The 19,640-nt window shown below is 23.6% G+C and overlaps 1 protein-coding gene across 2 annotated transcripts in view; it reads left to right on the forward strand.

Moving 5' to 3' along the window:
• LOC112603877 (lachesin-like) overlaps positions 1-19,640 on the forward strand; it is an 83,812-nt gene that overhangs the window by 36,952 nt on the left and 27,220 nt on the right. For both annotated transcript variants that reach the window (XM_025352674.1, XM_025352675.1), the window contains exons 3-5: positions 8,690-8,799; positions 15,890-16,075; positions 17,565-17,757. In XM_025352674.1, coding sequence (XP_025208459.1) covers positions 8,690-8,799; positions 15,890-16,075; positions 17,565-17,757 — 489 coding nt within the window. The remainder of the gene's footprint in view (positions 1-8,689; positions 8,800-15,889; positions 16,076-17,564; positions 17,758-19,640) is intronic.

A 19,640-nucleotide genomic window follows, 5' to 3' on the forward strand; every position in this document is an offset into this window, starting at 1 on the left:
GTACTCTCTAATATATTATATTATTATAAGAGTATTGGGAGATAAAGTAATTTAATGATTAAAAATTATATTTGTAGCTTATATGGTTTATATAAAATATTATTTAGACTCTAAATTTTAGCACATCGTTTTTTAAATGACCTTTCAATTTGCTGTGTAAACTTTGACCTTGTGGTCATCAAAATTAAGAAACCGATAGTTGATACCGGGTAAATGTCTACTGAAAAGTCACTTATTGTATTCACCTTAAATAGCTTTAGAACCACCTTGTAAATATTTGGTAGTAATGATGATTAATGGGTTCATGTCGTGTATAGTGCACATACACTCAATAAAACGGTTGTGACATTGATATGGCGTGACTTTATTTATGTATAATAGTAATAATAATAGTGATAATAATAATATTAATGTATTATATTTTCGTCGAAATAAGCTCTTCTGTTGTGCTATTGTCGGTAATGATTGGAGTGACATAGTCACAGTGTTGCGCGAACGTCGTGTAAAATGTGTATTCCGGTCACAAGTGTCAGGATATTGCTGGCGTCGACGCAGGTGCAAAATTTTCGAACTGACTCTTTACTGCCGTCGCCTCGAAAATGTGTAGATCCTCATAAAATGAATAATATCTACTTTTATATCCATTGCAGCGTACATCTGCAAACTGGACTAGGTTGAAACAGGTAAAACTATACATATATAGTTATAGTTTACAGAAGATAATTTTTTAGATAATTGAATGTGATTGTATACAATTAAAAGGTTAGGTAAATAATATCGTTTTGACAATCATCGTCATACCATGATTTATTACTCAACAAAAGTATTTTATTTTGTAATTTTATACGTCGTATAGAATTGGCGAAACTGCATTTCGTGGAACAAGTGATGATTTTCTGATACAGAGAAATCTACAAACAAAAAATGCTGTTTCCTTTGTTTACAATAGTTATGTACTAGTGGTACAATCTATTTATTCCGTACGTGTGTATATATATAATATATAATAAATATACATCAATGCAAATGTACTGTAAATTAATATAAATCGTACATACTACAATGATATACTATTTTTAATTTAATTTTAATTTTTATTGCTTTCGTTGGTGGAATTCAATATACTTACTTACCTTTCTTCTATTTATTAGTATTAAAAAAATATTTACATACATTCATAAAAAAATAATGATATTTTATAAAAACTGAGCTATTTCATAATTTATATTTTATTATGATTATGATCTATAATATGTAAGTTATATTTTAAGAATGTACCATTCTAAAGTCATTTTTATCGATAAAAAAATATACCTTGCTAGTTATAAGGTAACTTAGTATTATTTTTTTCATAAACAATCTTATTTCTACATAGTTATTAATTAAAAAATATGGTCTTAATTTTTTTAAACATATTGTATTGCATAATAATAAAATAATATAACAGAACAAAACAAATCAAAAAAATTGCTTTTGATTTATTATGAAAACAATAAATTAGAAACTATTTGAAATTTCGATATATTTTAGATTATATCCTTTAATATGCAACTAAAAGCGTAATAACTGTTGTGTATTTTTGTGCAATCGTTAGATTGACTTAACCTAAATTTTAGATTGATTGTATGTAATACATAAACTTTCTTATCCAACTAATATTTTATTATAAAGCATAACAATAAATTCATACATTTTATATTTAATTTAAATTATTATTTTTAATTTTATAGATTTCTGTTTGATAATCATCTAGTATTTAAACAACAGTAAACTGTTTTTTATACCCATTACAGTCTAGTAACTTGTTAAATATTTAAAATTTTATATTTTAACAATTTATTTTAATTTTTTTTGTCTTTTTTACTCCACTAATATATTGTTTGAAATGCTATAAATATTTAATTTAAATCTGGTAATGATTTCGTACATATTGGTGAATAAATATAATTCAAAATGCATTTTTGGTTTAGGAATACATTTTTTGTATAGAGCACTACGAGTTAAGAAATGATTTATTTTATATGAAACGATACCAACTTACTAAAAAGAATTGTAAATCTAACGCACAAAACAAATTGTATAGTTTACTGACATTGTTGTATCATAAATAATTCGAAACCACTTTAGGAGGCAAAGGCTGAAGATATGAAGGTGGACTATTGTGCTGGATTGCTATAAAATAATTCAGTTTATAATTGCAAACACACAACGTTCCCTTCATTTTCGTTTCTTTTAAAAATTCACATTTCTATGATTGGTGTAATTTGAAAAAAATGTTTTATTCAAAGGTTATCCTGTATACGACTTTTATATAACTCGCAGTTTTAATTATTGAATGAATTTGGTAAAACATCCTAATAACCTTGATTCTTAATATTTTAATGCAATTATATAACTATTTTATAACTAATTTTGTAATTACTATAACAATAATGAATCATCAATATTTTTTATTCAAATGAAAACTTAAACAAGTTATATTTAAAATAAAGTCATTTTTATATAGCCTAACTTTTTTGATTTTATATAAAAAAAACTCACATTTTTACTGAGATAAAAATTATTTGTTTTCTTTTTAAATCCCCTTTAGTTATTCAAAAAATGTTACTACCATTTAAAACAAACATTATTTACGATTATTATGTAATACCACCCACCTTCTTTTTACCCACAGGGTGCTATAAAATAAGATGACTTATTTTATTTCCAGAAGTATGTACTCTAACGAAAATTATAAGTTTAATTTTTAATAATTTATGTGCTTGGAACATAAAAATAGTTTTAAAAATTATTAGCTTTTACATAAAATTTTGGTATTAAAACTTGAGAAGTAATTATTAATAATTCCTATTATCATTGATGAAAAAAAAATCATTCACTTGGAAATCCAAAACAAATTCTATTCTTTGTAAATTGTTTAATGAAAATTAATTCTAAATAGAAAATTCTTAATAAGTTAAAATTAAATAATTTGATCTTTGACTATACTATGTATGATGTGTATATTATAAATAAAACTTATATTCTGTTATTTTTGATATATTAAGTCATATTTCTAACAGAAACTATCTTAATAAAAGATATTTCGTAAATGATTAAAACGATTTATGTGTTTTTTACTAACAAATGTGGTTAGTAATCCTATGAGTGGCACAAAAAAATGATCTAATTGAAATTATCATCTTTGACCTCTAACTTCAAAAATGTTTATAGGTATTACTAAAATTTTTATGATAACTTAATAACAAATTTCATTGAAAAAAAAATATTCCGAATTATGCGAAATTAAATATACAAGTAGGTACGTATTAAAACAGGTTATCAAGTTTTATAATTATTATGTTATTTAAAACCATATTATATTTACAGTAGTTATAAAAATTATTGAATTTTTCATGTTAATAATGGGGAAATAATATTTTTGATTGGTAGTAAACGAATTTGAACTATATATTATAAGCCAGACTAAAAAAATGTCATTATTATAATAACATAGGACGGGTTTCAATTAAATGTACATAAATATATATATATATATATATATATATACATGTGTGTGTGTATAAATAGATCTGATTGAATTTTTGTAATGAAATAGTACAGGCGTAATTTTATGATAATTTATTTGAACTAAAGTAAATTTAAGAATTTTTATTTGGTATATATATTTATACAGCTGTCTATTTAATTGTTAAAGCACTTGTATTTTTTTTTTTATTAATGGTATTGAATGATTTGGTATTTGGGAAAAATTATTTATTTATAAACTGATTAAAATATCGTATTATATTATACTTGTTTAGATAAATATTCTTTTTTTAAATGCTAGTTTGATATTTTTTTATATCGTAATAGACTTAAAGTATATTATTTTATAAAGAAGACTGATATTTAAGTGAAACTAAGGTAGAACATCGAATTGTTTTGCACAATAAATATACGGCACTGAGAATATCATTATAAGTAGCTTATGATCATGAATATATAAATAGCACATTGAACATTTTGAAATAAAATATTCATCTATGGCTAGAGGTTTATATATTATTTATTATTTGTATCATACATTTTTACATAAAAAAAAAAAATAATAATAATAATCGTTAATTGATCAGTTAATATGATACGTGTAAATTTCAAAAGTAACAATAGATCAGTACTTTTATAAACATTGATTTCGAGCTTTTTCAAAAGGCTTGCGCATCATTAATTACGGTTTTCCAAAGCAAGCGATAAGTTTAATGACCATTTTAAGATACAAAATATTGTATATACACACAAATATATATATATATATATATATATATATTTTTTCAAATAAATAAAGAACCAAAGTTTGATTATTTTGTTATGTCGTTATGGGAAAGTTGACATGGTTCCATTTAAACCGGGAAATTAGTTGCTATTCGTCCTCTTCCACTTCCCGCCCATCGTTTTCCAGCCAAAAGTCATTGCACCGTGTCCAAACGGGATCTTATATGGTCAAGGTCCGGCGGAGTCCATTAATTTAAGCCCAACAGGAAATGTCCTGAACAAATAAATCTCACCAAGACAAAAACCATAATGTTAGCTTATTGTGTCCCTCAGCTAAATCGATAGGAGATGTGAGACGGCTATATATGGTATTAAAATATTGCTAATGTGTGTATAGGTTCTGGCTAGTCGTATGGCATAAATGCATTTGGTATATACTCTGCACTTCCGACAACAGCTGTTTAACCATATTGTATATCGCTAACAGGTATCTCGAGGAACGAAAGTTTTCAATATGAATTATAAAAATTAAATACTATTCTTGATGGTAAATAAACTAGATGTGCGTTGCGGTCGACTCGTTAACTGCCGTTATGCTACACTACAGCAGTATCAACGAAGAACCTTCAGTTTGACGAAATTACCATAACAAAGAGAGAAAAGTTTTCGAAATTCAATCGCAAGCAATTGCCAATCTGTTACCACTTTTATTTTTATTTTTTTATGTTTATTTATATATATAATCAAAAGAAATTCCATTAATAAAAAAAAGTGTCGATTTGAATGGGAGACCTTCGCGTTGGTTATAATAAAATTTATTGTCAGTAGAAAACAGCCTGTTTTGCATAATTGAACGAAGAATACATAAGTGGTCCACAAACTGTATATTTACTTTTTAGGTGTACAGCAATAATATAAAGGATTGATGAAACAACCCTTTGTTATATCATTTTTATTGAAATTAATATTTGAGAAAAAAAACCGATGACATTAATTCACCATTAATAACATGGAAGATGAAGAAAAGTCCGTTTGTAATTATTTCGACGACAACAATTGAAAACAAGCTATTTATACTTATATCCTCTTGTTTGTGCGTCTCATTCAAAACCAATTCATCACAATATCATTTTCAAAAATAATAGAAATAACCACTTTTATAACAGTCCATTGTCAGATATTTTTGTAAGATTGATTTCACGTCATTGATATTAATCGGCACCTGCCCGAAAGATGTATACAGTCAAACAACTGTTTATTTTCTTAAAATATCGAATATTAGTATAAAGTTTTCATCCGCAGCGAATTGTAACTGATAATGTCACTCTTAGATGGGCTCGACATTTAATTTGATTTAAATTATGCCTTTTAATGTTTTTGAATTTTTTGAATACGATAAAAATTGATGGTGAAAATGAAAAACTAAAAATAAACTTTAGTTAACATATAAATTATATTGTTGTACAACATGTTGAATAGTTTAGAATGATTTAGTAGGTACTTATTTATTCTAATTGTTTATAATAACTTTTTTTCACAAATATCTCTCTAAGTTTTCTCTTACTAATACCAATTTATGTTTCATATTATTTTTTGACTTATACACCATATGAATTTAATAATACAATTTTAATTTATAAATTAATTACCATAAACTTACGCTCGACTTTATTTTTTATTCTAACATTGAAAATTTATGAGAAACTTTGGGATATATTAAAAAAAAAAAAATTAACGGCGTTATAAAATCTTTTATTGCCATTTATTTAGTTGACAACTAAAATAAACCTAAAAGTCAAATATCTGTAAATAGCTTAAAAATTATCAAAATATTTTGAAAAGCATACCATATATACATGAAACAAATGGACATTATTGTAAAATCAATAAATTTATTCATCTCTAAGAATCTAAAATAATATACATATATTTATAAATAATTAAAATAAAATTGATCTAATTTATAACTTAGATTAAATTAAAAATGATGTTAATATGTACTAAACAATAACATTTGTTTAAGATAAAGATTTTCTACATTCAAAAAACAAATTCGAATAAAATGCATATAAGTACGTGAAGATTATAAAAATGTCATCTAAACTATTAGTTTATTTACTTTTATCTTTTGTTTAAACAGCAATTAAGAGAGTTGTGCGATACCCTTATTTTTATTTCAAAATACCCTATTTGGTACGGGTGGATAATTCTTTGATAAAAATCCTGAAAATATCGAATCAGTTAAGTTTATTTAATAATATAATCTTAGATTCAGAGTAGAGTGATAAGTGGATTGATTTTAAAATGATATGTGGTTTTTTTTTTTTTTGTGTGTGTAACTCATAAACAAAGAATTATAAATACTTGAAACTTTCACCAAATATTTATATTATCGTTCTTTTATTTACGATAACATGTTGAAAATATTTCCACTATTTTTAAACTATTTATAGGCATAAGACATTTTATATTTTTTTTAGTTCTTTTTTTTTTAGAGATGTTGATTACAAATTATATAAATGATAAAACTATTTGGAAATTTGATGCTAAGCTTCTTATAAGTTGATAATTTTTTAATTAAAAAATATCGAAAATTTATAGTCACTACATTTTTTTTAAAGGTTTAAAGTTAGATTTTTGAAAATATTTATGAAAATCGCAAAAGTTAACAAATTACGTATTTTGAAACTAGGTATTTATAATGGTATTGAATACCAAAGATTTAAATATAACAATGTTTTTTTATAAATTTTTAACCTGTATAAAATAAAATAAAATTTTACCAGAAAGTGAAATCTATTTTTCATGAGTATTTGAAATTTTTAAAATGTTTAAGACATTAAATATTTAACCATAAAATAATTATATTTCCTCAAAATGTTTTTGATGTTTTATTGTATTTCAAAATAAAAATAACAGTAAACACTTGAATTTTCACATAATGTTTACTCTTTCATTTTTTTATTTACGATAAAATTTTCAAAATATTTTAATTACTCTTTAGTTATTTATATATGTGATACATTTTCAATATTCTTAGTTTTTTTTTTCTATAATTGGTCATCTCTGTTTGGAATCATTTTTAGTGTACAATGATATATCATTGAATTTTAATTTAGCACAACCATTATAATAATCCACTCTATATCTAAAACTCAAATTCCATTCGATTTATAAACAGACAGAATTATACCTCAAACAATAACAAGTACATTCCTATTATTTGATCATTAATTTATTTGAACCATCAATGCAAATATATTTATTTCAATAAAGTTCATATTTAAATCAACATTAACAAAAAACAAACTGTGTAATATTTTAGTGTTGCTATTATATTTCATTCTACAAACTGTATTTCTTTATTATTGTTTTATGTTTTTTTTTTTTTTTACACTATTTCATAAAAAAAAAAAAATGAATTGCATTGTTATATAACTTCATAATACGGTATCTAACATCAAAAATAAATCAAAGCTTATCAATAACATAATAGTGTTCGAAACGTTGCCAATATTTTTCAAAAAAACTGAATACGTTTTTACTATGAAAATCACTATGAGCATACATATGTGTAATTTTATGTATTAAATATTATTTTCATTAAGTTGGGAATAGTGTATTTTATAATTTATCATTGTAATCTTTTATAAATCATTATATTAATAAATATTTATTTATTTATGATAAATAATTAATAGTGAGATATCATTTACAGGTTTTTTTTGATTTTTTATTAAATTAGGTTTATCTTTAATTACTCCCAAATTAATGATATTAGTATGTAGTAGGTATTCAATTATTGTATTAACTAAATCTTATATAATATAAAATAAATATCTAGCATAGGTACTATATTAATGTAGTGAGTAGAATAAAACTAACAGAATGCTATAATTACAAAAGTATTGTTTTGTCAAGCATTTTGTATTAAAATATGTATAGTAATTTGTAGTTAAGATATATCGCATGTTTAAAATTATTTCAATAGTTGAAATATTGAATGTTATAGACTTATAGTGATGTACTGATGTTAATTAAGTTTCAAACTTGTTACAAATATTTAAGATAACTTCAAAGTCTTTATTTCGTTCAATAAATTGTTCAATAGAATTGAAAAGCTTTGAGTTATTTAACACAAATTATTTGTTTAAAGTATTTTTATTAAAAAAAAAAATAAAAACAAATATATTAATCACAAACAACGATATATGTTAAAACTTAAAATAGTTAATTCTGTTGACCATTGTACTGTTGTATAAAAGTAAATATTTAAATGTGTAATTTATTATGAAAATCAGTATTTACTTAATTTAAATAAAATTAAAACATTTTCAAATTTATCATTTATGTTAGAGTTCTTAAACATTATTTTATAATTTACAGGCCATTAAATTTATAATATATTATATGAAAAAAAAAATCATTTTCACAGGGTGTAATGGATATCAACCAAAGTTCACTGAACCCATTGGCAACATTACTGTACCGGTTGGCCGAGAAGCTATGTTTACGTGTTACGTGCATGGCTTAGGTGGTTATAGAGTGAGTATTATTTTTTTATTTATATGATATTATATTCTCATAAGGTATCTAGACGCTATTGGATTAAGAAATTCTTTAGGTCTTCGTAATTAATTATATTGCTGTAAATAACGTTAGGTATATAAGGTTACAAACTCTTAGCTATCTCTTAGATTCATTAAAATGTCTAGTTAGATACTCCTTTAATGTTCTCTAGTTATTCAAAGCACAATTAATGAATTCCATAAAATACTATGCAATAAATTTCTATTTAGTGTACAATGTATAATGTATATTGTATGACTATTAATTTCTCAAAAACCCCTGATAAACAACTAAAAATATTTATTTATATATTTATTTATTTATTTATTTATTTTTTTTTTTTTTTGATGCGATGTACTTACTGAGTTTTACACGTAATATATCTAAAAAAATCATTTGAAACTTTATCAATTTTTTCAATTTGAAGTCATAATTACCATGATGATATCAAATATGTAAATAATTTATGATGGTTATTGTAGTTGCCTATGTCAGGTGAATTTTTTTTTTATTAAAACTTAAAACATATTTTATAACTTTACTTTACATTATTATGATCATTGAACTAAGATTAATTATAATTATAACTTTATATTATTTTTCCATTTTTTATTAATTCCATTAATAATATTATATTAGAAAGTTAATTCTTAATTTACATCAAATAGCCAACTAAATATGTTTTAGTTATTATTGTAAATTTTTGTAAAATATAAAATTTAAATTACAATCATTGTAATAACATGAGATGTTTAATGATTTAAACAAGTTTTTAATTTAAATGTTTATGTATAAATAATTAAACAATGATAACCAATACTTAGTTATTTTATTATTGATGGAAAAATTATAACAATTAACTGCATGATTAATAATGAATGGTATTATTAACTTTAATGGACGTTAAATTACCGGTGAAGAAACGCGAGTGAAATGTATTTAAAGAATGATTTTCGATCCTGATACGTGCAAAGTAAAGGCAAAAGTAAATATAATAATATGAACATAGATAGTGTAAATATTTACACTATAAAAGCAAATGTTATCGAACATTACAAACTTCGTGTATGAGGATGTTTTGCCGAGTTTTTCTCTTAGTAGGGTAACAATTGGTGGGCAAATGATTTTGCGTGCGACGAAAATACAGCGAACTAGTGGGAAAGAGAAAAAGCGAGAGTTGGTGAGAGAGACGTTAAACCAATAATAAAGCAGGACAAGTAACACGTGTAATATAACGAAGGGTAGAAGATATTATTGCAAAGACCAGGTAGTTATTATTATTTCATGGTGGGCCTGTTTTGCATGGCAAACGATTGGAATATCCGGAGACGAAATTCCGTATACTGCTAGCTTCCTTGAATACCAAAATAGCCTCACATGTGCGCTCACGGTGGAGACGGTGGGTGGCCGATGGTGTACTTGAAGCATACACCAATTGCGAGGATACGACCGGAAAAGCAATTCGAATGCAACCCGCGAGTGATTTATGACACTTTTATGGCAACGACTGTACAAACGTTGGTTAAATTGATATAAAATGACACACTCGATTCGGATAAAACGGAAATTTTTTCTAAGGTTTGTTGACAACCAGATTCGGGTATCTTCGAAGAAATAGAGACTTATTTCTAAGAGTATCTCTTAGCTAAGTTGTTCACTGAGACCTTTACGAAATAGGTACTCTTATTGTTTTTAACATCGATAAGCTAGATGCAGTTCTTTGGCAAAATGCATATTATTGATTTTAAACATAGATATATATGGTAGTGCAATATGTCTTTAGGGTTCTGACTTTAAAATGAGATAATTTTAATTGGATTAACGTTCTAGAGGCAAACCGAATTAACTAGTTATTAGATATAGAATCCACAGTGGTGTGGTAAAGTGTACTATGACTATCGCGTGTCTCGACGTCTAGTATTACTTTTATATTATTCGGGAGGAAATCGCTAAATAAAAAAATTCTAGAGTTGATCGATAATAAATTAATAAAGAAAAACAATAATAATGTTTTTGTCGTATTGATTAATCACGTTTAACGATTTTTGGTCGTCAAGAAAAATTGTATTATTATTTTTCAAAATAAACAACTAAATCGACGTACTCAATTATGCATTTTTTACTTTAGTCAATGGATTTATCCTGGTGAGAAATTGGATAAACTTGACAAGTGATGTTTAATTAGTATTTTTGAAATTCAATAATTAATAAAATATAAAACCCCTACTATACTAACTATAAATAAGTTTTGAAGATGCATGTAAATGGTTTACAATTTAATTAAATAATTTACTTTAGATTTTGAGTGAAGGATTGTACTAGTCTTACAACGTTTTTTTAATTAGTATCTTATTTTTATGAATGCTTTTCTGGTAAAAAATAGTTCTCAAAAAGTTATAAATTTTACGGTATAGTAAAAAAATTAAATAAAAACTTGAATTTGTAATTTTTAAAATTTAGGCTTATTGTTTATACGGGAGAAAAAATAAATCTCTTACCACTGTAAAGTTAAGTTCTAATCAATATCGCTTTAATGTGATGGTTTTTATTTATCGATTTAAATTAACATCATAAATTGACCCCTATATTCTACATTAATGCGAGTGTATGTTGATTCGTGTGTTCATAATTACATACCTATTGGACTCTGCGTAGAATATTTATTTAAATGCTATACATAAATCACAAAAATTTAATAAAATGTATTGCAAATAATATATTTATATAAATATGAATACTTTACTAGTTACTTGCCAGTTATGTAATTAGTTACCTTAAAGGCTTATAAAAATATAATTTTTGTACACGAAAATTGGATTTTATGATATTAATTGCGGTTGATTTTTTTTATTTATATGCTTTATGTTAAGTTAAGGCTATTTATTTTGTTAAAATATTAGTAAAAAAAAAGATGTTAATTTTTAATTTTCTATTTATCAATTTTAAAAATTGTTCAAATTATGAAAAAAACAAATTTATCATAGCGTTTAAAGACTGTTGAAAGTGAAAATATAATATAAAATAACCAAACAATATCACATATTGTGTGTTTGTCGTGATAAATTAGTGACTTGATTATTAATTATAAAGCATATATTTCATTTGCTATATTATTGACAAATGTCAAAATAATATAATACATTTTTAAAAGTACATTGATTCAAACATAATATATAATAAACTATAACTTACACACATAATATGTGTATATGTGTATTTACATATTATGTAAATTGTTAACAACAATTTAAAACTTAACTGCGTATGCATTGTATATTTTAAGTTGTAATTGGTGACAGTACTAATTTTACAACAAGTCTATCACTGGAGTTTGATGTGAAAAATTTTCTTGGATCTATTAAACAATGAAAGTAGTTTTTAGTTGAAAATTTGAGCTTGTCAGTATATTGGGAAATCAAAAGTATAAAATTTTTAGGAAACCTTTGATAATTGGAAAAATAGCGGGAGAATAGGAATAATAGTTTTAAACAAAATCGATTTTGTTTTTTTTTTGTATTTCTGTCAAAAAACATGAATATACTATAATAAAATGTTTTTCATAAGTTTCTTTTTATAGCGTTTAATTAGCATTAATTAAAAATTTTAATTTAGATGAATTTTTTCGAAATTTAAAATTTTCAAATTATCTTTCTGTTCAAAATTTTTAAGATTTTCAATTTTGATTTTTAATAGTTTGGTATAAAATACTAGTTTTTCATAAAATATTTTTAAAACAATTCAAAATAAGTTTATGTATTTAGGTAAACAATGAATAAGTGTTTATATCCATTTTTTATAAAAGTAAAAATAACATGAATATTTACACCCAAACTCACACACAAATACAATTTTGAATTTTTAAAGGAAAGTTTTCAAATGATTTTTATTATTTTGCTATAGCCAAAAAATAATTATTTTATTAACTAGAATCTTTTTGAATTACATAAAACATATACATATGTATTTTATGAAAGAAATGGATATTGATATAGAATATTTTGTCTTAAAAACGTTTTTTTAATTATAATTCTCTATTTTCTTTTTTTATAATTGCATTCCTTTTTTTTAATTATTTCTAAAACAATACAATTTTTATATTTTTTGAAATTTATTAGAATTTTTTAAACCTGTGTTTAAAATCCAAAATTGAATTCATTCATAAATAACTTCATGAGTTTATTATTAATTAAATATAATATAATAATAATAATATAAAACAAGGAAACGTCAACAAAAATTGTTTTTAAAATTATTTTTAAAAATATTAATAAATAAGACAATTAAATAAATGTATTATTAAATAACTGTTAACCTGGATTTTTAATTACTCATAATTTATTATTATACTAAGGTTTCTAAACGTGTGTACTAATATTAATAAACACATTGTTCACATTTAATAATAAACAAAAATAAAAACGGACACTGGTCAATACAATCGCAAATGTTTACTAAGGCATAATACATATCACTTTTAACCATTATCCGAATGATAGTGTAAGTCTGCTTAAAATGTCCTTTCTACTTTGTGAACCATTCTGTAAACTTTAAGGATTGTTTAAAGCTCTGTTCGACAAAAGACGTGCCGATTGTTCTCAAAGTTTAGCAAAACCAAAGGCTTCACCTTTAGCTGCGGAATTTTCATAAGTTTGACTGAAACCTAATGTTTAAGATTTTTGTTTCAATATCTTAGTGCTTGATATTTATTTTGTTCCAAATATAACTTCATATTAAAATAATATATTCCTTAATCACAATTTGTTTTATTTTTCTGTTACTAGACAATTGGTCTGTATTTTCTACATTTTCAGACTTGATAAAGATCTATAAATCTTTTTACCAGCTGTTTTTATTGTTAAATATTAAATTGTAAATATTATTTATCGAAAATATTGATATTTTAGATATTAAGCAGTTTTATTAGTTTTATAAATTTATAACAATAATTTTTTCCCCATTTTTTTTCATATAACAGTATAAATATAATATCCAATATCTATTTAACTATAGACAATTTTAATTTTTTATTATTTTTCGCGTGTACTGAATATGCGAATGTTTGTTACTTATAAATATAATAATATTAGTCGTACCTTTATATTAATCAATACTGTCTAGATACACAACATTCTGATTGTTGTATCTAATCTGAAGGCCGTCGCTGTCAGTCCGATTAGTCTAATTACCACACACTATATAGATTGCTAAAATGTCAACAACTACGAACAAAAATAATACTAACCTAATGCCAAAGATCGATAAGCTCGCAAATCAAAATTTTAATACAATTTCTAATTCAAGTTTAAATAACGAAAACATCTGTAATAATTCATTGAACTTGCATTAAATAATAATTGGATGACACAAAAAAAAAAAAATCACTCAAACTCGTCATATACTAACTCTGATCTACCTATTTCTCTCAAAAAGAATCAGCATAAAAATAAAAAACTATTTTCAACCAAATATCGATTTGAAGTATTCAGTTAAATGGATCAACCAGTCGACCCTTCCATTGAAGACGTCCTGAGCTCAGCTCTTAAACGAGAAATTAGTACAATCATTAAACCCCTTCTGCCTATTTTCGTTAAAGGAGTAGATGATTTTCCAGACGTATGCACAGAACTAATCGACTTGATTGGTGTTGATAATTTCTACTGTAAAGCAACCACCGATCGACTAATACACAGTGCTCTAATCTCCAGCTAGAGAAAATTTATCCATTATGAATATAAAACTTTTTCTTGATAGATAACATATCGTAATAAGTTTCCTCCGACCACGCTGCAGTAAGTTTTTATCAATTGATGGATGATATAATTTTTTTGGTGAGTTGAAACGCACCACAATGTAATACAACATTTCGTATAAGTTAATCGTAGAGCAATAAAATTAGAAATAATATTAATTAACAATTATACTTTTGTTTAAATTTTCAAAGAATTTCCACAAAATTTAACATTACGATAATTTAAAAACTATATTAAAATTAAAATTAAAAATTAATTAATTTTTTTATTTGTATATTTCATGTTAGATATTTTTTTTTTTTTTAACACATTTAAATATATAATTTTTAAAACCATAAAAATTTTTACATGCTACAAGTATTTTGAACAAACAATATTTATAAAATATTCAGTTATTATAACTAAGGTTTAAGAATTTTATTTGGTATAAATTATATTTAATATTATTATAATAATAATTAAATACTAATAATATATTAAATGCTACATTTTTGTAAATATTAAAACAACTTATCGTTATACCAATAGTTAAATAAATTACTTTAATATCAATTTAAAAAAACAAATTATGAAAGTTATTTAATTAAATGGATTAATAGATAGTCTTCGCTCAGAATCATTTTTTTTTTTTGTACAACAATATATTATTGAATTTAAATTTAACACATTTATTAAAAGTGGACTTTTTTGAAAAAAAAAGTTGTCAAAAAGCTATAAACATTTATTATGAACGAAGTTCAAATTTTGACAAAATTGAATATTTTCATGCAAAATAGTGATTTCTTTTCAAATTATTTTTGTGATTTAGTTATTTTTCAAATAATATTAACCCTAGAAACTTTTAAAATATTTAAACTAATTTTAAGGGTATTTGTTAAAAAAAACCGTGTTTCTAAAAACTGATTCAGACCATTCTACAGTACGTCGGCAGATAGCTATAAAGTACAATTATAATGATTAGTGACTAAAATATAATATGATTCGTTTTTTTTTTTTTTTTTTGCAAAAGGATAGTTATAAATTTATTTAAATATATTAATATGTATCTAAATATTTATAATATTGAATTGAAATCTAACACATTCATTACAATAATCTACTTAATGCAAGGTTAAAATATTATACATATACTATACAATAGGTTAGGATAATTTTTTTTATACAACTTGCATAATATATACATATATTATTAACTACTTTTTCTGAAATTGAAAATATAATATTATAGTTTTATAGGTTGATTTATTTTTTGTTAATTTGTAGTATTTTATTTTATATTTCTATGTACTTATTAGATGTATATATAATTATTTTAGGTTGGTTGGGTGAAAGCCGATACAAAAGCTATTCAAGCTATACATGACCATGTCATTACGCATAATGCTAGAGTGTCTGTTTCTCGTACCGATGATTCGACATGGAATTTACATATAAAAAACGTACAAGAAGAAGACCGTGGTCAATATATGTGTCAAATTAATACTGATCCAATGATAAGTCAGGTAATTTGTTTTAAACGTAATAATTAGTATTTATATAAGATTATAATAAATTATTTGAAAAGATCTTTTCATAATATACCATATTTATTTAACGTCACAGTTTTTATTAGCTATAATATGTACATAATGTATTACAGTGGACGCCGTTTATTTTCATATTTTATATTACTGGTTTCGATTCATTTTTTATAATGTATATATGTACAACAGATTTTATCATATTTCACATTAATTGCAATTATCGTAATATTGTTGTGTGATTAATGTTGAATATGAATACGAGCTGTTTATTTCCGTAATATAAGAACATATACTCGTAGTCTAAAACAAAACAGAATTACAATTTTTTTCCTAAATAATAATTATGTAGTATGAACATACTGTATACATAATTTATAATCTTTTTGATTAATATGTTATAATTTCTATGATAATAAAATTTTAATTTTTAATTTTTTTTTTTTTTTCATTGACTCACTTATAACTAATCAGTAATATGCAGTATGTATGTATTTAAATACATTAAAATAAAATCAAGATAAAAAATAAAATTCATAAGTATGGTTTTTTCCCCATTTTACTTATAAGATTCATTCGGTTATAAGACTAATTTTGTGCTAGTCTTAAAAGGAGTCTTATAAGCAGCGTTTACTGTATACATTAAAAAAAATAAAAAAAAAAAAATAAAATAAGTTTATCTATTTTATGTTTATATTAAATGATTTAAGTTTCATTTAATTTAATTTGTTTGTTTGAATGCTAATAAGTAATAACAATTAAATATTATAAAATTAAGATAACTTTTATTTAATTAAGTATAGTTATTGTACAATGGTAGGTTTTGTAATACTTGAATATGTGTTAGATATATTTATGAATACCTAAACGTACATTTAATTTTGAATTACGTTTTTTGAATGCATTGAGTACACAGTAAGTTTAATTCTATAAATATATGGTTGTATATATATTTTTAATTACAGCAGTTTTATATATTTTGATTATAATTTGTTTCTGAACAAAATAAATATAATAACTTCCGAATTCTATTATAACTTAAGTTCAATGTAGAGCGATGGAAACAAAATAAATTAACATTATTTTTACTTATTTTCGACCCCCACAGTAATATTTTCTTGTTGCGTTAAAAAATTTCATTAAAACTGCTAATCTTTACACTTGGTTTATTCACTACTTTAGCGAACGAAGAAAACGATTTGGTAAAAAGAATATTATTATTAGTTCTTCTGATAGGTTTATTTTTTTCATTCTTAGTTTACTAATATATCATAAATTGTGAATAAAATGTAATTTTCAATAAAAATAGTACTTCAGAAAAAAATATTTACCTACAGACCAATGAACAGGAACGTTATGATGCATAGAATTGTATTAACACGATTAATAATACAATATTTCTGCTAAAATCAAAAAAAAAAAAAAAATAATTATAATATTAAAATCGTTAACATTTATTTTTGTTTATTAGATGGGATATTTGGATGTAGTTATACCACCTGATATTATTTACGAAGACACTTCGGGAGATGTAATGGTACCTGAAGGAGGAACTGTGAAGTTAACATGTAGAGCCAAAGGCTACCCAAAACCACATGTTTTGTGGAGAAGAGAAGATGGACGAGAAATAGTTATTAAAGACGCCAGTAGCACTAAAACTAAAGGTTGGTCGAAATGTTATATATTTTTTTTTTTTTAAGGATTTTGTCTATAAATTTATACAATTACTAAGATAACTTAGATATTCATTTATTTTATGCATAAAAAAATTAAGTTTGTGACAAGCTAACATCATTTGTTTAATATTTATGCTAAAAAATCACATTACTATTAGAATATTAAGAAAAAAAACAACGAATTTTTAATAATTCAATAATTTGATTAATAAAAAGTTGAAAACACAAATAATATCTAGCTGTACGTATAATACAATCTTGGTTATTCTATTGTGAATACTTATTGAATAGAATTCGTTCATACAATTTATATATATATATTATTTTATAATAATACATGGTAACCAAGAATTAATTTTTTTTTTTTTTAAATTCTTAAATAATTTAAAATTAAAATAGAGTGTATGACGTTTAGAAAAGTTAAGTATAATAACAGTAGATAGTACTGATAACATTAGTTAAAATTATCGTGAAATTTAATTAAGGAATATAAAATTGAATATTTTATACCTCTAGGGAGAGAGAAAGAGAGAAAGTGTGTGAGACAGAATAAGAAGTGTACCTATAAGAAGACATTCAACTCTATAAGGATTATAATTTATGTATGTATTGTCATTCAAACTCTCTCCCAAAACCACTTTTAAGTTTATATACGGGATAAATTTATATATTACCATTGTAAATTTATTTCTTTGATTGAAATATTTACCTATTTTGTTGACAGTTTTATCAATTTCAAACTAGAAGTTGATTTAATTTAGAAATCCTGCGTTGTTACTAAAACTAATTGATTCGTGCAATATACGCGATTCCATTATCGATAAATATTATAATTTAATTCAATAGATCACACCCTCTCTACTTCGCATAGCATGATATTTTTTAAGCTTGTGTAAAACTATCATTTTTATAATTTAGTATTAACACATTAAACTATTTAAATTTGTATATCTTGTATTGTTTTTAATTTTATATAAATATCACGTAATTTATAAAAAGCATATTTTAACTTACGTAGAATATAGATTTGACTTTATATTCTTTGATTCGATCGTTCAGATTTATGATATACTCTTTTTTCAACGTAACGTACGTATAATTAAAAACTCACTAACCCTTATAATTTTATAATGATACGTACATATCTTTTAATTTTAGATTCGGAAAAGAGCAATACCTATTTCATGGGGTTACTGACATTTAGATTTAGATTATATTTTGAATTTAATATTAATTGTATTAGTATGTGAAAGTCAAAAACTATATTAACATTACACAAACAACCGTTATTGATTTAAACAAAAAAGCTGTTTGGAGAAGTTAATGAACTAATATATATATATATATATATATATATATATATATAACTTGTCAACAAAATGCATTTTCCATACTTGCAAACTTTTTTTATTAAAATTATTTTATTTTGTATGAATTTATTTTTAAAATTTAATTTTGTTTATACTTTCCGTGCATATATTAATTATAGGTTATTGATTATGAATACGATTCGTATGAAACTCAATTAATGGGTTTTATAGTTTGTCAATTATATTTCAACTAGTGAACTGAACATAATATTCCAAGTTCAACGGCCTCGTCTGTTCTATTTGAATTTCAATAATCGGAAGTATGTGCTATTACGAAATAAAATTAAGAGGAAAAATTAATTATGATAGTGATTTTTTGTTAAACTCTAATGGATGAACTTAGCGTTCCGTCGAATCAGTTATGTCAAACTCTTCGACTAATAAGCTAGTTGTTACCTGCCGCTGTGCAGTCGTCTCTGTTGTTCCTGTCAAAAACGTATGTTTTTGCGAATGGCAGTTGCTCCTTGACGTGATCACAATAGTTCTATTGTCATTATACTT

Source organism: Melanaphis sacchari, unplaced genomic scaffold, assembly GCF_002803265.2.
Source record: "Melanaphis sacchari strain LSU unplaced genomic scaffold, SCAv2.0 Contig112_pilon_pilon, whole genome shotgun sequence".
NCBI lineage: Eukaryota > Metazoa > Arthropoda > Insecta > Hemiptera > Aphididae > Melanaphis > Melanaphis sacchari.